The sequence below is a fragment of the Chelonia mydas genome, chromosome 10 (assembly GCF_015237465.2).
Source record: "Chelonia mydas isolate rCheMyd1 chromosome 10, rCheMyd1.pri.v2, whole genome shotgun sequence".
In the NCBI taxonomy this organism is placed as follows: domain Eukaryota; kingdom Metazoa; phylum Chordata; order Testudines; family Cheloniidae; genus Chelonia; species Chelonia mydas.
The window spans coordinates 82,917,350-82,937,184 of NC_051250.2; the positions used below are offsets into that span (position 1 = coordinate 82,917,350).

The 19,835-nt window shown below is 61.3% G+C and overlaps 2 protein-coding genes across 10 annotated transcripts in view; one reads left to right on the forward strand and one right to left on the reverse strand.

Moving 5' to 3' along the window:
- ZNF710 (zinc finger protein 710) overlaps positions 1–9,754 on the forward strand; it is a 50,849-nt gene extending 41,095 nt beyond the window's left edge. For all 8 annotated transcript variants that reach the window (XM_043523443.1, XM_043523445.1, XM_043523446.1 and 5 more), the window contains 4 exons: positions 2,358–3,829; positions 4,989–5,180; positions 5,704–5,878; positions 8,652–9,754. In XM_043523443.1, the coding sequence (XP_043379378.1) occupies positions 2,384–3,829; positions 4,989–5,180; positions 5,704–5,878; positions 8,652–8,815 (1,977 nt within the window). In that variant the 5' untranslated portion in view covers positions 2,358–2,383 and the 3' untranslated portion in view covers positions 8,816–9,754. The remainder of the gene's footprint in view (positions 1–2,357; positions 3,830–4,988; positions 5,181–5,703; positions 5,879–8,651) is intronic.
- A 1,844-nt stretch (positions 9,755–11,598) lies between these two features.
- Positions 11,599–19,613, reverse strand: IDH2 (isocitrate dehydrogenase (NADP(+)) 2). Of its 2 annotated transcripts, none has more exons than XM_037910250.2 (11): positions 19,423–19,613; positions 17,067–17,158; positions 16,198–16,363; positions 15,307–15,467; positions 14,964–15,107; positions 14,351–14,487; positions 13,768–13,919; positions 13,462–13,574; positions 13,014–13,111; positions 12,616–12,708; positions 11,599–11,991 (listed from the first exon to the last, which is right to left on the reverse strand). In XM_037910250.2, the coding sequence occupies exons 1-11, from the start codon at positions 19,538–19,540 to the stop codon at positions 11,904–11,906; spliced, it is 1,362 nt and encodes a 453-aa protein (XP_037766178.1). In that variant the 5' UTR covers positions 19,541–19,613; the 3' UTR covers positions 11,599–11,903. The 2 variants fall into 2 exon arrangements, with proteins under 2 accessions (XP_037766178.1, XP_043379382.1); XM_043523447.1 differs by lacking the exon at positions 19,423–19,613 and adding an exon at positions 17,556–17,700.
- Between the last annotated feature and the right edge of the window lie 222 nt (positions 19,614–19,835).

Genomic DNA, 19,835 nt, shown 5'->3' on the forward strand with positions numbered 1-19,835 from the left:
TGGGCTCACTAACTTGCAGGCAGAGGTAACACCATCTTCCTTCTCTTCCTTAATATTCCTCTGCATATTCAAGCATCCAAGTACCGGGTTTGCCCTCTTAGCTGCAGCATTGCCTTGAGTGCTCGTGTTCACTTGGTTATCTCCCGTTACTCCTCTCTCCTTCTCGGTGTCCCTGCATTCCGGGCTACGGCCTCCCACCTTGTAAGCATGACCTCTCGTCTTTGGGCCGAGACGTATGAATTTGAGTGACTGTGTTAAAATGCAGTTTGCTCAAATGAGCCCCGTTTACCAAGCAGTCCAGGTCAGCTTGGATAACTGGCCTGCCCCTGTCATCGTTTACCACTCACTCATTTTTATGTCCTCTGCAGGTCTGACTTGCAGTAACTGTAGAATTTCTTCCATCTCTCGGATAAAGACACAGACTGGCGCTGATCTGGGAGCGGATCCTCACAGGGCCCCACTAGAAACCTCCAATATTTAAATTTTTAGAGATAATTTTTTATTGGGTGGGACCAAGCTGATGTACGTTATGTCAGCAATGCCCCTTTTATCATCCAAACTGTAACCTCCTCAAAAATGGTAGTTTGAGACCCTGTTTTCCAGTAAAACCCTGGGGACTGGCATGAATTATCCTGCCATGATGTAATTGTTTGACTGCCCTCCGTATCCGCCTTTCCGTGAGTGTGCTCAGAATGGACGCTGGCCAGCTGGCCTGCCATTAGCCATGGCAGCCATTTGACCTTGCCCAGTGTTCCCAGATTCATTACAAATCTCCCCGGGCGATTCAGAGAGCCCCTGGGCCAGTTCTTTTCCCAGGAAGTCAGGAGGTCAGGGCATGGATAAGGGCTCAGAAGATCTGGGTTCAGTGCCAGGCCTTGCCACAGATACCCTGTGTGAGCTTAGTGTCTCTGGGCCTCAGAGGTCCCCTCTGTATGATGCGGCTCACAGCCCTGCCCTGCCTGCAGGGGCGCTGGGAGCATACCTACTTGGGGAGAGATCAGACACTTCAGTACAGGGGCCATGTGAGTTTGGATCCTTTCAAGCGTGGTGACTTTGTGACCCACTGGGTGCTGCCTTGCTGTATCTCAGCCACTCGTACCCTTAGAAGTACCCTGTCTTTATTTTACTAATTTCAGAAGAACTTCTGGTTATTGTAATTAGCTCTATGACCCTCTCTTTGTCTTCTGTTCAGTAGTTTATCAATCTGCAGACAGCACAGGCCCTGGATGTGCAGCCGAGGGGAAGGAAACCAGAGAAAATATAAACATGTGAACTTCCCTTAGAACAAGGCACACTCATTGCTGGGGAAACTCTAGACCAAGGGAGAGGGGCAGTTAATGAAGGCCAAAGGGAAAGGGGAGGCCCCCAGCCTGGAGGTGGAGTGGGCTGCAAGGAAAGAGAGGCTGAAAAGCTAGAGAGCAGAGACTTCATCTGCCACTGAGCAAGAGAGGCAGCAGCATCCTGGGCTGGCTTGGCTCCTGTACGGAGTGTCCCGCCTGAGAATGCGGCGCAGTGCTTGGCTGAGCCTGCCCTTTTTCACCAGCCCCTCGGGCCCCCAGGGGAGGAACATGCAGGGGAACCTAAACAGAAAATCCCCCTAGTACGTTCTGCTTGGGCCTGGTCAGTCTAGAACACCACGTACACTGGGGCACTTCCCAGTGCTTCCTCCAAAGAGGGTTTGGGCCGAGTCCCTTTGGCTCCCCGGCCCTTGCAGTGTTGTGTTCCCCTCGCCCTGCCTTGTGGGAGAAAGGAACTTCAGGCAGCTCACAAACTGTTCACACGTTTAGCTTTCTTGACCCTTCCTTGAAACCTGCCCTGGAGGTTTTACAGGGATTTGGGGAAGCTGAGGTTTTACAGCATCTCAGATGATGGCTTGGTTCAGAATTCCTCTCCCACCCCACCACTGGAAACCCAGCACTCAGACAGCTACATCTGGCTGAGCTGGCACAGAACATGAATGAAAGGTGGCACTGGAGTGCGAGAGAGACCCAAAGGACTCAGCTTGTCCCAGGGACTGCTCCCTCTTGGGTCTGCATCTTAATGCGGGGTTTGATTTTTCCGAGGGGCTCAGCGCCACAGTTCCCAGGGGTTTCATCTGGAGTGGAGCGCTCAGCACCTCTGAACATCAGGCCCAGGTGTTCCAAGTTGGGCACCCAGAATCGGTGGTCACTCTTGATAATGTTGGTCTCCGCTTGTTAGCGAAGCCGTTGTCCCGGAGCAGTGATCAGGGCGTGGCTGCTAGCCAGCACCTCTGTGCTGCCACTCACAATGACAGCAGACTGGGTCCCTGCCTGGGCTTGCGGGGTGGGATGCAGCTCTGACAAAGGCTAACGAGCCCTTCTCTCTCATTCCTGCAGCGATGACAGCCTAGCCGTGGGGTGAGATGGAACGCTTCACCGACTCTGGAACTCAAACAGATGCGGTGGTGGTGCTGTCCCTGGCACAGGCCGCTGTCTTGGGCTTGGTGTCCGAGAACGAGCTCTTTGGCGCAACCATCAGCCCCGGAGGCTTCTTTCCAGGGCTAGGAAATGAGCTTGCAGACACTGCCACGGTGGAACCAGAGGATCCGGAAAGCGCTTACAGGCTGGAGAAGGAAGCTGAGGCACCAGAGGAGGAGGGGCTGGAGGCAGAGACTCCATTTGAAAAACATACCCGGAGGAGGAAGCGGCCCCCGGTGAGGCTGGTGCCCAAGGTCAAATATGAAAACCCTGCGAGTGCGGACGAGGAGGTGGTGTACGAAGTGTCTGTCCCTGGCGACAGCAAGGAGGAGATGCCGAGCAGCCACCCGCCCAGCCTCGAGGAGTCCGGCTGTGAGAAGACCGTGCAGAGCAGTGCCATGAAGATGATTGACCTCAGTGCTTTCAGCAGGAAGCCCCGGCGCCTGCGGCATCTGCGCAGACACGTGCAGCAGGACGAGGGCCTGGGGAGTTACGAGCACAGCTGTCCGGACCCCATCCAGGTCGGTTACGCGGGGGCCAGCATGGGCGGGGCTCCAGCAAGCACGGGGCCGGAGGCCCTCGGGAGCGAGTGCAGCTTCGAGGCGAACGCTGCATCTCTGGAGGCCCCCGTGCCGGAATCGCCAGAGCCGGGGAAGAGCGAGCAGGGCTTTACGTGGCAGGAGCCAGCAGATTTTGACGCAGACGCAGCTGGAGTCAACACAGAACGCAACAAAAAGGCCCAGCTGGACCGGCTGGACATCAACGTGCAGATCGACGACTCCTACCTGGTGGAGGCGGGGGACCGCCAGAAGCGCTGGCAATGCCGCATGTGCGAGAAATCCTACACCTCCAAGTACAACCTGGTGACGCACATCCTGGGCCACAACGGCATCAAGCCCCACTCCTGCCCGCACTGCAGCAAGCTCTTCAAGCAGCCGAGCCACCTGCAGACGCACCTCCTGACGCACCAGGGCACGCGGCCGCACAAGTGCGGGGTGTGCGGCAAAGCCTTCACGCAGACCAGCCACCTGAAGAGGCACATGCTGCTGCACAGCGACACCAAGCCGTACAGCTGCCACTTCTGTGGCCGGGGCTTCGCCTACCCCAGCGAGCTGAGGGCCCACGAGGGGAAGCACGAGAACGGGCGCTGCCACGTGTGCGTGGAGTGTGGGCTGGACTTCTCCACGCTGACGCAGCTCAAGCGCCACCTCTCCACGCACCAGGGGCCCACGCTCTACCAGTGCCTGGAGTGCAGCAAGTCCTTCCCCTACCGCAGCCAGCTGCAGAACCACATGCTGAAGCACCAGAACGTCCGGCCCTTCGTCTGCACCGAGTGCGGCATGGAGTTCAGCCAGATCCACCACCTCAAGCAGCACTCGCTCACGCACAAGGTGCAAGCAGCCGCTGAGCCCAAGGGCGTTCCCTGCCCCGGAGAGCAGCGCGCGGGGGCCGGGGGAGGGAACGATTTCCGTTCCTTAGAGCATTCGCTGTCCCCACTGGGGGTCGGGCCTAGGCGGGGATCTAGCCATTAGAGCTGGCTGTTGGTTTGCACTGATTACTCATTTGTTGGTAGGACAAAAGGACATCATCATGCCCAGTCTGAGTTCCCAGGGGCCCGTGTGACCGCCCTTCCCTCCTGGGGGGGCTCTTGGGTCGGCCTTCCCTGCTTGTGGGGCAGGAACAGTCTGATATGGGTGCTGTGGGGCTGGCCAGCCACTCTGTCACTCTGAACTTGGCCCAGAGGCTGAGACTGGAGTGTTTTCTGCCTCTTAGGGGGAGCAATTCTCCCAGCTCAGACAGTGTGCAAAGCAGAATGCAACACTCCTGGTGTTCGTCTTAGAGACCAGTCTGCCCCCTCATTCACCATGCTCCTTCCCCAGAGGGCGCTGGGTCTGCCCATGGGGCTCAGGCAGGGCTGAGCAGTCTGCTTTCTCCCCCGGCCATGCATGTCCACTGCAATGGACCAGGAGCTTCCAGCCAGCTGGGGCACCTGCAGCCCAGGCCCGAAGGGAATGGTTCTTACTCTCCTGCCAAAGGAGGTGCCGAATGTGCCCAGAGGCACTTCTTGCTCCGCTGCGGGGGGAGCCAGGAGTAAAGGGGGGCGTGGGCAGAAGGATTCCCCACGTAGGCTCTCCAGCCCTTGGGCTCAGCTCGCAGGGAAGGTGGGTAGGCTTTGGGGGGATCCCTGTGTCTGTTTATGCAGAAGGCAGGGAAGGAAGCAGGACAGATTTTGAGGGTGGTGCAGACAAGTTGGTTGCACTGAGGCTTTGTTCCATATGCTCGGTGTCCTGTACAGCAGTTTATCTCCGGAGCAGAGGCAAGTCCTTAGATTTCCCCCACGGGCCCCCCGTTACTGGGGGAGACAGACATGCCGCTGAACATGTCTGTGTTGGCCCGAGGAGGTGGTGGTGTGCTCCATGCAGGGAGCCTCCCGTTCAGTGGACAAGGAGGTGAGGCCCCCCCTGCAGTCCTTTGAGCTGGTCCCCACTAAATATGCACGCTCCAATTCAGAGCCAAGTTGTGTGGCATTCTTTTCTGTGACCCTTGCAGGGTGTGAAGGAATTCAAGTGTGAGGTGTGCGGGCGTGAGTTCACCCTGCAGGCCAACATGAAGCGGCACATGCTCATACACACCAGCGTCCGTCCGTACCAGTGTCACATCTGCTTCAAGACCTTTGTGCAGAAACAGACCCTCAAGACCCATATGATCGTGCACTCGCCAGTGAAGCCATTCAAATGCAAGGTACCCTGCTAGCAGCCTCCAAAACCCTTCTGGGGGCAGCCCCTTCATTGGGGCTGACACGCCCATGCTTCACCTCTGCAGGGCACCAGCCAGCCTGGACTAAGGTCACCAGTGCCCCCACATCCGCAGCGCCAAACAGTTCAGCCTGGCTTGCACTCTCCGCTCTGGAGAGCCAAGGCTGAAACAGCAGGGGCCGCAGCTCAGTACTGGGGCCTGTCGGCAAAGCTGGGCGCGGAGTTTGAGCTGCATGTACCTGTGTTGAGCCCCTCGCTTTCACGAGCACTAAAATGCACCCCCAGTCTCACCAGCCCACTGCCAGAAGGGGAGTTGGGGGGTGGACTGATGAGACCGTGTGGAAAGGACAGGGATAGTCGATCTGTGGGGCTTGTTTGAAAACCCCAGACCCTTAAGGCAGGCCTGGCTGTCGAAGGCAGCCGCCCGCTGGCAGTGGGGGCGGGAAGGGGGGATACCATGTGCAGTGACAGGGGTGGGGCTTGCCTAATTGGGGGCCTGTTGTTCCCAGGTTTGTGGGAAGTCCTTCAACCGCATGTACAACCTGCTGGGGCACATGCACCTGCATGCCGGGAGCAAACCCTTCAAATGCCCCTACTGCTCCAGCAAGTTTAACCTGAAAGGCAACCTGAGCCGGCACATGAAGGTCAAACACGGGGTCATGGACATCAGCCTGGACAGCCAAGGTGGGTGTGGTGGCCCGCTGGGTCTCCTGGGGAGGGGAAGCCAGCATTGACAGGGCACGCACAAAGAGATCTGGCCAAACCCTGCTGTTGTCTGGTGACCTGCTAGCTTGAGGAGAGGGCTGTACCACGGCTCCTCTGCAGGGGCCTTTTGGAGCATGCCGGTCCTGTACTAACCCAGGCTCCTGGTAGCCCTCCATTGGGTTGTGCGGCATTGCCCCCAGGCTTCCCCTTCCCCCTCACAGCATGCATGTGTGGGCTTCCCCACACGTCAGACATTCAGTGTGTTGCAAGTCACTGCAGCACAGAGGCTGTCAATTGGAAGCTGGAGGTTCGAGCAGCTGCTTGGGGGCAGTTGAAGCTTCTGGTAGCATCAAGGGTGCATCTCTGCCTTCCTCTCCCTTTGGCCAGGGCTGAGGTGACGTTGTTAGGGGATGGAATTCTGTATTCCCAGTCTCTGGCTCTCCCTCCCATAGGGATGACAAGATGCTTTAGCTGGCTGGTTCTGCTCAAGCACCCCACAGTGAATTAGCTAACGATGTTGACATTTAATTGTCAGCATTAGGGTTCAGACTCTAGCCTCCAGCAGGAACGAGGGGCTGCAGCTCTGAGCTGTTGTTTCAAGGTGACTGCAGCCTACCTCCAATGGCGCTGCCTGGGTCACGGGTTCTCAGCTAGCACTGTACGCCCATTAATGAAGGCTAAGATTCTGCCATGCCACTGCAATTGAAAAACCACCTGCATGGCCCTCATAAGTGCATTGTACCAGGGGTGCTGGCCTGGGTCTATGCTGTAATCACTCAGCGCCAGAGATGGCAGCATGCCATGGGGCAGCCCATCACACGGGGAGGGTGGTGGTGGGCAAGCAAGCCAGCTGGACACCTGCACTGCCTGGCACTCAGGCACAGTGTTACAAAGCCTGACGCCTGGGCCCCAGAGTGCACCGTGGGCCAGGGGAATGAGGGTAAAGAATAGAATTGTCAGACACATAGAAGAACATCAATTGTTACACAAAAGTCAATGGTTTCTGTAACGGGAGATCATGTCTTACTAATCGATTTGAGTTCTTTGAGGGGTCAACAACCATGTGGACAAGGGGGATCCAGTGGACATAGTGTACTTAGATTTCCAAAAAGCCTTTGACAAGGTCCCTCACTAAAGGCTCTTACATAATTTAAGTTGTCATGGGATAAGAGGGAAGATCCTTTCATGGATTGAGAATTAGTTAAAAAACAGGGAACAAAGGGTAGGAATAAATGGTAAATTTTCAGAATGGAGAGGGGTAACTAGTGGTGTTCCCCAAGGTCAGTCCTAGGACCAATCCTATTCAACTTATTCATAAATGATCTGGAGAAAGGGGTAAACAGTGAGGTGGCGAAGTTTGCAGATGATACTAAACTGCTCAAGATAGTCAAGACCAAAGCAGTTTTGTGAGCTCTTTCTGAAGTTCTTCACAGTCTAAGTGACTGGGCAACAAAATGGCAAATGAAATTTAATGTGGATAAACGTAAAGTAATGCACATTGGAAAAATAACCCCACCTATACATATGATATGATGGGGGGTAATTTAGCTACAACTAATCAGGAGAAAGATCTTGGCGTCATCGTGGATCGTTCTCTGAAGATGTCCACTCAATGTGCAGCGGCAGTCAAAAAAGCAAACGGGATGTTAGGAATCATTAAAAAAGGGATAGCGAGTAAGACGGAGAATATCTTCTTGCCCTTATATAAATCCATGGTACACCCACATTTTGAATACTGTGTACAGATGTGGTCCCCTCATCTCAAAAAAGATATACTGGCATTAGAAAAGGTTCAGAAAAGGGCAACTAAAATGATTAAGGGTTTGGAACGGGTCCATATGAGGAGAGATTAAAGAGGCTAGGACTTCTCAGCTTGGGAAAAGAGGAGACTAAGTGGGGGGGATGTGATAGAGGTCTATAAAACCATGAGTGGTGTGGAGAAAGTGAATAAGGAAAAGTTATTTACTTGTTCCCATAATATAAGAACTAGGGGCCACCAAATGAAATTCATGGGCAGCAGGTTTAAAACAAACAAAAGGAAGTTGTTCTTCACTCAGCGCACAGTCAACCTGTGGAACTCCTTGCCTGAGGAGGTTGTGAAGGCTAGGACTGTAACGGGGTTTAAAAGAGAACTGGATAAATTCATGGAGGTTAAGTCCATTAATGGCTACTAGCCAGGATGGGTAAGGAATGGTGTCCCTAGCCTCTGTTTGTCAGAGGGTGGAGATGGATGGCAGGAGAGAGATCACTAGGTCCTTACCTGTTAGGTTCACTCCCTCTGGGGCACCTGGCATTGGTCACTGGCAGTAGACAGGATAATGGGCTGGATGGACCTTTGGTCTGACCCCGTCTGGCCGTTCTGATGAAAACCACCTCGCACTGTCAGGCGCAGCCCTACATTGCCACTGCTCCAGGGCCTTGAAGGGGCCTTGCAGAATGGGTCAGAGCATTGGGGGAGGGGCTGCCTCCTTTGCATTCCCCTTTCCTGGCAGGTTATGATAGCCTCCCCATCCCTGGCTGTCTACTAATAGAAAGCCCCACTATCGGGAACATCAGAGACAGGTGTCTAGCTCCCCAGCTGGCCACACGTTACTCAGCCCTGGGGGTTCGGGGCCAGCTCTCCAAGGTAGGTGGGTGTCAGAAATGCCCTGCCCCGGCTGTGCTGCTGGGCCGTACTCCGCATCGCATGCCGCAATGCATGCGACTGCCCAGCCGCCCTGTCCTCCGACCCGGCGTGTCGTGTTGTTCCTAGATCCCATGATGGAACTGACCGGGGCGGAGCAAGACCCCCAGCAGGAAATGGAGGAGTACGATGAGGAGAATGCCTATGACTACGCAGGGGTAGGCAACCCCCCGGACGAGAATGCCCTGACCGAGCAGGCCATGAAGGAAATGGCCTATTACAACATGTTGTAGCTGACAGATGGGGGCCTAGGCCCAGCCACGTGTGGGGTCAAGACAGGGAGTGACATGGGGAAAACAAGCTCCTGTCCCCTGCTGCAGCATCCAGAACCAAAAGCCAGGCTCAGCGGGGCCTGCCCCATGGCGCTCCATGGTGAAGGAGGAAACGGGGATGGCTCTGAGCCCTGGCACTGCCAGGCTGGAGCTGGGCTGCAGGAAGTAGTAGCCCTCAGCCATAGGCCTGCAGAGGTGATGTGCTGTGCCACTCACTCCTCAGGCCATCCAGGGTGGAGTGAGACTGGGCCTGCTGCAGGCCCGCAGGCCCCTCACCTAGGTCATCCCCTCTCAGGGCCCCTTTTTCACCACCCCTGCCCCTTGCCTGGGGGAAGAGCAGAGATCTGTGTTCATTCCTGCCTGCGGTCTAAGGGTGAGCATAGCGCTCAGGCTGCGGCACTGGGAGGGAGCGCTGGCTCCTGGGCTCAGCCCCTGGGGGGCACTAGAAGAGATGCTCTCTGGCCACCATATTTTCCCCAGGTAGGGAAAGGCATGGTCCAGAACCTGATGAGCACTAATTATATTCTACCTCCTCCCTAGTCTGCTGTGGTGGGGACTGCAGCTAGTCCCACTTTATCTCCCCTCTTGGCTGTGCAGCTACCCTCCACCACAGGAAATAGCCATGGGGGGGGCCTCTCCTGCTCTCCTCCCTTTGCCCACGCAGGGGCCAGGACCACTTGCTCTAGCATCAGCCTGGAGGGGGAGGGAGAGATGCTGCTGCCAAGCTGAGCTGGAGCTAGCCCTGTACACAGAGTATTTTCTTATTGACCCCGGGGGAGGCTCAGGGCTGGGCATTGTTTAAAAGACAACAGACCTGTACAAACCTGAGAAATGGTGGTATTTTGAAAGTAATTTATTTTTTTCAGATGTGCTGAGTGGTTAAAGGATAAATCAAAACACCTTCCTTTGTAACGCTGTGTAACTTGTGTGTGAGCTGGAGCTGCTGGGTTCCTGGGGGGAGGGAGCGCATCCTGCACGGGGACACGCTGCGGCCCAGAGCTGCCATCACTCCCTGAAGGAAAGTGACCGTGTGTGCCTGCTGCCCGTGAAGACTGGCCTAGGGAACCCAAGGGAGGATGGGGTAGGCACTGTTACTTCCCCAGTCTGCTGCTTAGGGAGAGGATTTCTGCCCTGGGGCTGGTGTAACAGCAGAGGCCCAGCCCCCTGGCCATGCACGCCAGGAGGCAGAGGGGGCAGCAGGTGAGACAGGCACTGGGGCAGGGGCTCTTACCGGACAAGCATAGGGAACTCCAGGCTGCAGCACAACCCCCTTATTCTCTCGCCCAGCCGGAATAACATCACTGCAGGAACCTGCCCCAGGGGGGTATCCCCCAGCAGCCCGCCAGGGAGCCAGCCCTGGCCTAAGCACAAGATCCAGTGAGTCCCAGAGTGAGGGCAGAGGCTGGAACTGTGTGGAAACAGCAGCTTAGGGAAGCAAAGCACAGCAGGGAGAGGATGCAGTGAAGCGTCTGCCCCAAGGGTTCCAGTAACCTCCCCCAGCCTCCTGTCTATAAACAACCCCAGTGTGCTAGTGGCTGCTGGGCTGGAGAGGGAAGCCTGGGGGGCAGGGGGGTACCCAGAGACCATGCCTCCATGCTGCCCTCCCGCATGTGCTTGGGGCAGCCAGCAAAGGCTGGACTTACGGCCCAAGCAAGGCAGGCCCTATGCTAGCTGGCTGCAGGCAGGGAAGCTGCTCCTTTAAGGGCTCCAGGGCTTTACACAGGGGAAGAGGCTTTGCCACTTTCCCATCTACTGCCAGCTCAGGACAGCGTGACCCTGGCTCTGTGCAAGCACAGAAAGACCAGGCCTCAGCAGGGAGGTGAGCATGCAGCTCACCCCATTCCCCTTCAGTGCCAACGCCCCCTCCCTGGGAAGGGTGGGAGGGCAGGCGCTAGCCCACAGCCAGGCTAGCTGGGCTGCTGAGGAATGCCCAGGCCAGTCCTTACTGGTGGAGCTCAGCCAGTGCCAGCTCCAGCTTTGAGGTCACTTTTCCCCTGCCCCAGCAATGCTGAGGGACTCTCATATAAAGCTGCCCAAAAACTAGGTGGCAGTTGAGCCCTAGGTGCCATTGCTGGCCCACATCCCTCGCAGGGACCAGGGTGCAGGCCCTCCGGCTGCAAGCCGCCTTTAACCCCCCCTTCCCAGACAGTGCCTGCAGCAAGCATGCTGAAGCACGGCTGAGCCCAGGAAGAGGGAAGGTGGAGCAGGATCTCTGACTGCCCAGGAGGCAGCCACTTGCTCCCTGCCGCGTTCTCTACCCGGCCTCTTCTAGGTCAGCGCCGGAGCCCTCGCAGGCAGGCCGGGCCCGGGGGCAGAGATGGGGATTGCCGAGGCCAGAGAGGACTGGGTGACTGGCCCATGCCTGTCCCGAGTGGAGGACAGCAGCAGGGTGCAGCTCCTGCCATCACTGCGTTGGGCGCACAGCGCAGGCACTGGGCTCATGCATGCAAAGCTCTGGGCTGCACTGGAGCTCCCTCGCTGGGACAGCCGTTTCCGGTCATTCCACGCAGCAGCCTTTAGCCGTGGGACTTCCCAGGGGGGCAGGCCCCACCCTGGCTGCTGGCCTGGCCCTGCACCTGTCCAAAGAGCAGCTTTGGCTGGGCTCTTCCTGGAGGTGACTGCAGTATGGGGTAACAGTCCAGGGGGACCGAGAGGGGAGTTTGCCACCGGGGGGGGGGGGGGTGGAGCACAGCAGCTGCAACTGGCCAGCGACCTGTTAACCCTTTCTGGGCAGCAGACAGCAGGAGGGTGAAGAGATTTATTAGCTACACTTGGCACCATGAGGTCAGAGGTTACATAAATTAAGCACACGCCTGGCAGCACTGGCCAGGCCTGGCCACAAGCCCCTGGCACTCACGCTCCTAGAAATACTTTAAAAAACACGTTATAAAAACGAATCCGAGTGTTCCTGGGCCCAGTCCATGAGCTCAGAGCAGCGTTCGCTCCTAGCCTGTTAGTGAGGTAAACTGCCCGGCCCTGGTGCCGCTGCACACGGACGGATGGACGCCCCCCACCCCACCCCACCCCACCCCTGAGCAGCCCCTCGCCTCTACTGCTTGCCCAGGGCTTTGTCCAAGTTGTTCTTGATTGCGTCCAGGAAGTCCGCGGTGTTCACATAGTGCTCGTTCAGCTTCACGCTGAAAGACAAGGGAGGAGGGTTGGGGGGACTGCGCTGGCAGCCTCTCCCGCTGCCCCTTCATTGGCTTCTCTGGCCCGCACGGGCAGCCGGACCTGCCTCGCAGCAATGCGGGGAGCAAGTGCAGCCCCTGAGCCAGCTGCAGCAGGGCCCTGTGGAGTCCAGCAGCAGGACTGGGGGAGTCTGGCCTGGCTGACGGGGGGCGTGGGGACAGGCCCCTGCAGCCACCTGTCCTGCATAGCAGCACGAGCAGGGACCCCACTGTATCTGCTGTGTGACAGTCAAGCCTCCAGCTCCTCCCAGAGACACCAGGCACGGGGACCCCATCCTGTTCCAATTCCCAGCACAAGAGCACCCTCACGAGCCCGACAGCTCAGGGTACAGATGCTGCAGAGCCAGGTGGGACAAAGGTATCACCCACCCCCTGGCAGCACTGGCCTTTCCAGGGTGCTGGACGGCTAAGGGGTGCCTGAGGAGCGGGTGGGAGGACAACAGCGCAAAGGGGCGCGGCCCTGTCTGAGCCAGGCAGCGGGGGCAGCTCTGCAGAGCCCCACCCCCACCCCCCTGAGCAGGGAGCCAGGCCCCAGAGCGCTCAGCCCCCTGCTCCCCCCCGTGAGTCACTCACTTGCTGAGCCCGTGGATGCAGCCTGCGAGGTCCTTTGTCATAGCTCCACTCTCCACCGTCTCCACGCAGACCTTCTCCAGAGTCTGAGCAAACCTGGGGGGAGACAGCAAGGTCACAGCCTGCACCCCACTTCCCTCCCCACAGCCCACCGATCAGGCTGTTGCTGGAAGCCTGGCTCTGGTCTCGGGGCTGGCCAAGGGGCCGCGTTACCCTGACACGGTGGCCAGCCAGGCTCCTTCCACAGAAGCGACCCATGGCCTGGTACAGTCACCGGCGACATTAGCCCCAAAGAGGGGGTCAGCCCCCTGCCAGCTGAGGGAAGGCTCCGGGCTCCAGGAGACTGAGTTGCAGCACTGGCCCTGGGCTGGTGCTGGCTGCTGCTCCGGTGCAATGCTTACTTCATGAGATCCGGGTTACTGTCCAGCTTGCCTCTGTGCTCCAGGCCACGCGTCCAGGCAAAGATGCTGGCAATGGGGTTAGTGCTGGTGGGTCGTCCCTGCAGGAGGGCAGAGCATCAGAACACCTAGTGATGGGGAAGACACTGACCCAGCCCTGCACCCCGAGGCTCTGGGCAGCCCGCAGCAAGCGGTGCACTCTCCTGCCCACCCAGAGCTGCCGGGAGAGACCCTGGATCCCACCCCACACCTGGCAGGCTCAGGGCAGGGAAAGAGCTCCAGAGGGGCACGCTGGCCAGTCCCCAGCCCCTCCCTCATCCAGAGTGTGAACACAGACTCTCTGCTCACTGCCAAGCCCCTCCCCTGGACTGGGCACGGGCAGGGAGGGGCCCAGCTGCACTCACAGAGCAGGTGCAGTGCTTGGGAGGGGTGGGGGGGTATACACACCCACCTTCTGGTGCTCCCGGTAGTGGCGGGTGACAGTGCCATGGGCTGCCTCAGCTTCTATGGTCTTTCCATCCGGGCACACCAAGACGGAGGTCATCAGGCCCAGGGAACCGAACCCTAGAGCGCGAAGCAGAGTCCAGTGAGGAGCAGCCTGGGAGCCCCTGGCCTGCAGGGCAAGGCAGCACTGGCAGATCCTGCATGGAGGTGCCCCGGGCACAAGGCTGCCCTCCCCAGCCAGGCCGAGCAGGAGGGCCTCGGCCCCCACAACCCCGGGGCTGAGCCCTGTGGTGGCCCCCCCACCCAGCGTTACCTTGGGCCAGGATGTCCGACTGGACATCACCGTCGTAGTTCTTACAGGCCCAGACGAAGCCACCGGAGGATTTCAGCACCTGGGCCACCATGTCATCGATGAGCCGGTGCTCATACCAGATCTTCAGCTTGTCAAACTCCGTCTTGTAGTGCCTGGGGAGCCGAGAGCGCGGTCACCGGGAGCCCCTGCCCCCACCCCGGAGCGCACCCAGAGAGCCTCCACGGCTCAGGCAGGATGGGAAGAGCTGGGTACCCAGTAAACCCCTCTGCATCTCCCCAAGGGCGGCTGCTTCTAGACACAGGCTATAATCAGCTTCATGGGCCTTGGACATAATAGCACCAGGGCCAGGCCTCCAGCCTGGACCCACCTGCATAGAGCCCCTCCTGCAGGGCTGCTACCATACAGTACGCTGGTCCTGCCCTCCCCAGCAGGGGCGCTGTAGGGAGCGGGGCGGCGCCAGGGGACCCCAGCAGGGGCGCTGTAGGGAGCGGGGCGGCGCCAGGGGACCCCCAGCAGGGGCGCTGTAGGGAGCGGGGCGGCTCAGGGACTCCCCAGGGAGGGCTCAGGACAGGTCAGGCCGTACTTGTCGAAGATCTCCTGGAAGATGTCTTTGAAGCGCCCATCGTAGGCCTTGAGGATGGTGTTCTTGGTGCTCATGTACAGGGGCAACTTCTTCTGGATGGCGTACTGGAAGCAGCTGTGCGCGAAGCCGGAGATCGACTGCAAGGGAGCGTGGGCCGGCCGGTGACTCCCTCAGCGCCAGCTGCAGGCGCCGCGGGGCAGGGAGGGGGCAGCTGAGTCTCTTGGCAGCTGCCTTTGGCCGGTTCCAGGCAGCCCCAGATGGGCTCAGGCCTTGTCCAACTGCCAACGCCCAAGGGAGAGAAGGAGCCCGTCCCCCAGCCAGGGCTTGGCTCCCACACTCGGCCTACAGCCTCTGCCCGTTCCCCAGCCCAGGAGGCAGCTGGGCAGGGGACCCTTCATTGCAGCCACGGGCTGGCTCCCCGGGCAGCATGTGGAGGGCTGTGCTAGGCCATAAGGGGAGTCGGGCTGAGATCCTGCTAGCCAGGAAGGGCATAGCCCCACAGGGAACCCTCACCCCCATGCCGAGAGGGGCTGCCAGCATCACTTGCTCCCGTCCCCCAGCCCTGCAGCGTCAGGACTGGAGAACACCCCGGCTGTGCCCGCCTGCCTCTCACCTCGTCCGTGTTGTACATGCCCATGCCGACACCCCCGCCAGGGAAGTTGTAAACCTCCCACTCCTTCACGGCACTGCCATCCTTCGGGGTGAACACCATCTTGAATGTGCCGGACCTGTCCACAACGAAGTCTGTGGCCTTGTACTGAAAACAGGCCAAAAAGTTACGCTCAGCAGCCATGGCAACCACCCACCCCGAGTCCGCCCCTGCACTCGCTGCCAACAGCCCCCACTTCAGCACCCCCAGAGGCCCCACGCCAGCCCCCTGCTGAGCCATGGGCACACGGTGCCTGCTGCCGTCCAGCCGCCCCGGCCCACACAGGGCCCCGCAGTGGCAGGCTCACCTGGTCGCCGTGGGCGTGTCTGCCGATGGTGATGGGCTTGGTCCAGCCCGGGACCAGGCGGGGAATGTTCTTGCAGACGATGGGCTCCCTGAAGACGGTCCCGCCCAAGATGTTTCGGATTGTGCCGTTAGGGCTCTTCCACATCTTCTTCAGCTTGAACTCTACAAACAAGGGGCGGGGGGGGAGACGTGCCATGGGCCCAGCCCCCTCCCACACACGACCCCCTCCACAGCATCCTCCCCACTAGGCACCCTGGCAGCCCAACCCCATGCCAGCCCCTGCAGTGCCAGCCAGGAGCTACGCCTCACACTGGGGGGGGGTCTTGCGGTCCAGGGTCACAGCTCAGCTCCTGCAGGCCAGCCCTTCACACCTGAGCGCCTGCGGCTCGGAGGGCCAGCTCCAGCCAGCGAGCCCTGACCTCCCCGTGTCACTGAGTGGCAAGGAGCCGGGCAGCACAGGGCAGCACAGGGAGAAGGTGTCGTGACGCCCAGGGGCTGCTAGAACCGCGGCATCTCTCTGCGCCGAGGTCAGTGCTGGGACCCAGCCAGGAGGCAGAGCAGAGATGCTGATGCCTGCCCCAGCCAGGGGCGCTGGGTGGCACCAGAACCCAGAGGCTGGAGCTGCCCCTGCACAGGCCCCAGGAGCGAGTACAGCAAGATTCACACACCCAAGGGGCTGCCAGGAGCAGGGAATGCAGACAAGGGGGAGGGGGGTAAGTGCCCCACAGAGAGCAGCCCAGCCCCCCAAGCCCAGCTCACATGGAGTCTGAGCCTTACTCCATCTCCTCCTGTGCTCAGTGAGGTCTGGGCTCGCTGCCCAGGGTCCCCTGCCACTGCAGCGCCTGTCCCAGGAGTAACCTCACCCCCCTCCCTGGCAGCCTGCCCTCTGCACCTTCCACTCGGGCTTCATCGGGCGTGATGGTGGCACACTTCACGGCCACGCTGTACTTCTGGGTAGCCAGCGCCGAGTCAATGGTGACCTGGTCGTCTGTCTGGTCCCGGTTCGGCAGGCCCAGGTCGAAGTACTTCAGCTGCACATCGACGTTGGGCAGGATCAGCTGGAGGGCAAGGTGGGGAAAGGGCATGCTCAGAGTGAGGGGCACTGCGCCATGGGGCCGCCATGGGGCACTGCGCCCAGACCACACTGGCGCGCAGGGAGTGGGGCAGCAGAGCTGGCTGTGTCCGAGCTGCCCCGGGGCTGGGAACGCTGCTCCTGGAGCCACACCCACCCAGTGCAGGCGCGCTGGGGCTGAGCGCAGGAAGAACGGATGTCGCCTTGGAGCTGCCGCTCCCCTCCGCAGCCTTGCAGCACAGTTGGAACCAGCCCCACGACTGGGGCCACTTCCGGGCTCTCGCACTCGCAGGAAGCTGCAAAGCCCACAGGGGGGTGGTTCTCAGACACCTGCTTCCTGGCTGGGACAGCAGCAGGACCGTGAGGCAAGACTGCATCCTCTCCAGGCAGCTTCAGAAACCCCGGCGCTCCCACCGGCCCAGCCGGTTAGACACAGCCTGCGTTCTGGCCACGTTTGTGCTGCTGAAGCGGCGAGGGGCGCGGACAGCTCGCCCACAGGCGGCAGGGATGGGGGCATGGATCTGAGCTGCTGGCCCGTGTGAAACCTGGCCAGTCACCACGCCTGCAGAGGACCCAGCATCAGGGGGCAAACAAGTCTTATCCCCCTCCCCAGAACTTGGGTCCTACGCCCCACGGGGGGCAGGAGGGCTCTCCCACCCCGCAGACCATCTGCTGCCCCCAAACACTACCTTCTCCTTGATGAACTCCCAGATGATCCGCGTCATCTCGTCCCCATCCATCTCCACCACCGGCTTGGCCACCTTGATCCGTTTGTCAGCATCTAGGCAGAAACATCATGACTTGTCAGAGCACCTGCCACCTGGGAGCAGAGGCTGCCACTGACCCTAGCCATCTGCCCAGCCCAAGCCGCCCCCAGCCACGGAGACTGAGCGGTGGCCGTGTGGGAGGTGGGCAGCGCCAGCCTCCAGCCAAGGGAGCCCTGTCCGGGTTTATCTCAGCAATTCCCCGCCCCGATTCAAACACGCTGGCTTGTAGCCAAAGCTCCTTGAACTGAGAAGCCCCCATGCTCAGGGGCCAGATCCAGCTCTAATTGCCCCAAGGGAACCCGGCATCCCATCAAGCCATTGCCAGGCTCCTCCAGCAGCATGTATCACCCAGGGACAGAGGCCCCTGGAGCCCAGCCAGCCCAAACTCCGCCTGGAACACGTGGGGCACACCCTCGCAGGGAGAATCACGCCTGCTCCCCACCACCAGCTGGCACCAAAGGCCAAGGGCAAAGCGCTGCTCCGCAGGCCTAGGCGGTGGCCTAGGGACACACGAACGCCCTCTAAGTGCAGCTGGGATCCAGGGCGGCAGCTGAGCCGTCTAAAGGGAAAGTGAATTAAACGCATGCTGTGACTCTCATCCTGACTCCAGGCCAGGGCCTGCTGCCAGCTCCCTGCTCTCCCCTCTCGAGCAGCGGCTGGCCTGCCTCCTCACAGGAATCAGGGACGAGAAACCAGCCCTTCCACTCCCAGCAGACGCCAGCTGATCCCCAGCCTCCAGCACGCAGCGCGCTGGGCAGAGCAGGGGAATGCACACAGGCCCGGGCACCCACATGGCGCCAGGGAGAGAGATCCAGGGCTGGCCTTTCCAGCTCTGAAAGGGCATTAGCATGGTGAACACTTTCCCAGGCAGCTCCGGGCCCACGGCCAGCCTGGCACAAAGGGGCCTGTTCCATTTCACAGCCCAGAGCGGTGACTGGAGGGGAGGGAGAGGGGACAAACAGGATTCACAGCAGGAGCCGCCCAGACAAGGGGCTTTCAGAAGCCCCTTTCTTCCCCCTCCTGCGCCTTGAAATCCAGAGCTCTAGGCCAGGCTGAAGGGTCCGACGCCCTTGAACGACCTTAGAGGAGCAGGTTCTTTCAGACCGGCCACAAGCTGAACAGCCCAGAACTGGCTTCACAAAAGCAAACACTTCCCAAAGAGCTGCCGGCTGGGTGCCAGCAGTAACCTAGATTTGCAGGCCTGACAGCAGCCCTGAGAGCCAGGCACGGTGCCCTGAGTCACACCAGGACTCCGAGAACCCAGGCCGGGGCTCGGCCGGAGAACAGTCTCCTGCTCTGAAGGCAGGTTATGGGCGTCCCCTCACACTGCTAGGACCCAGGCATTCGGCGCTGCAGCCTAGACCTAGCCGGGCTGCCTAGAGCACTGCTCCCAGGGACCTCCCAGGACGGATTAGACCCATTTGGCTCTGGAGCGAGGCCTCCCCTTCCCCGGCTGCACCGCAAGACTCAGGCCGAGGAGAGCAGGCCCCCTCCCCCAGGTCTGCACCAGCACCGGCCTGACCCACTGAGCTCCCACGCTAGCTGCAGCCGTCCTCGGAAAGCAGCTGCTGGCAGCCCCTGGGCGAGAGCCGCGCCCAGCCCTCTCCCGGGGAGGGAGCAGGTCGCAGCCAGCGCGCCCGGAGACCCGCTACGCCGCAGGAATCCCACCTGCTGCCGCCCCATGTCCACGGCCCGGCCGCCACGGCCGATGGGACCCCGGCACCCGCAGGCTACGCTCCGGGGGAGCCGCGCTCGGGCTGCCCGCTGCCCCCGCCAGGACACGCGGCGTGGCCGGAGGGCCCCGGGGCTGGCCGGGCCCTGGGCAGGAGCCGCCCCCCGGCCCGCGTTCCCGCAGGCCCTGGGTCGACCCGCACGCCAGGCAGCCCCCGACCCCCCACCCGGGCCCGCCTGGGGGCCGGGCTGGGGGGCTCGGAGCAGAGGGGCCGCTCCCAGGGCAGGGCTGCGGAGACCCAGCTCCCCCGCGCCACGAGGCCGGCCGGGGAGGCCGGGCGGACGGGGCGGGCAGCCCCCGGGACCCGACGCCGCTCGGCGGGGCAGAGCCGGGCAGACGGGCCAGGCGCCCGGCAGAGCACCAGGCCCAGGCGGCCCAAGGTCACCGGCCGCGGGGCGGGAGCAGCCGGGGGGCCCGGGCGGCGCCGGGGGGCCCGTGGGGCGGGGAGTCGCTCGCGCGGGGGCCCGGCTTCCCGCACCCGCCCGGCAGCTGCCTCCGCCCTTTGGGGGCCCCCCCGCCCCGGGCCCCCCCGGCCCCCGGACTCACAGTGGCGGCGCGGCTGGTGCGCGCCCAGCGCCGGGGCCAGGGCGGCGGCGGGGCGAAGGCTCAGACCGGGGGCGGCGGCGCGGCAAAGCGCCGGGGCTGCGCCGAGGTACCGGGCCATCGCGGGACACGGAGCCGGGCAGCGCCGGCCGCGGACTCGGGGCGGCCGGGACACGTGAGCGGGCCCCGCCCGGCCCGGCGCCTCCGCGCATTGGGCAGCGCGGCCCGGCGCCTCCCCGGGGCGGAGCGCGGCCCCCGCCCGGCCCCGGGACCCCGGCGCGGCTGCTCCGTGCGCCACGTGCTGCCTTTGTTCCCGGCCGGCCGCTCGGTCCTCGCGTCCCTGCGGCCTGGCTGCGCCCCCCTCCCCCCGGGAGCCCCGGACCCCTCCCTCTGCCGCCCCCCCGCCGGGAGCCCCG

Coding starts and splice junctions, on each gene's coding strand:
- IDH2 (XM_037910250.2), bottom strand. CDS start 19,540: ATGGCCCGGTACCTCGGCGCAGCCCCGGCGCTTTGCCGCGCCGCCGCC. Junction 15,108..15,306: donor GACACGCCCACGGCGACCAG/GTGAGCCTGCCA, acceptor GCCTGTTTTCAG/TACAAGGCCACAGACTTCGT. Junction 13,112..13,461: donor ACTACCGGGAGCACCAGAAG/GTGGGTGTGTAT, acceptor GCCCTCCTGCAG/GGACGACCCACCAGCACTAA.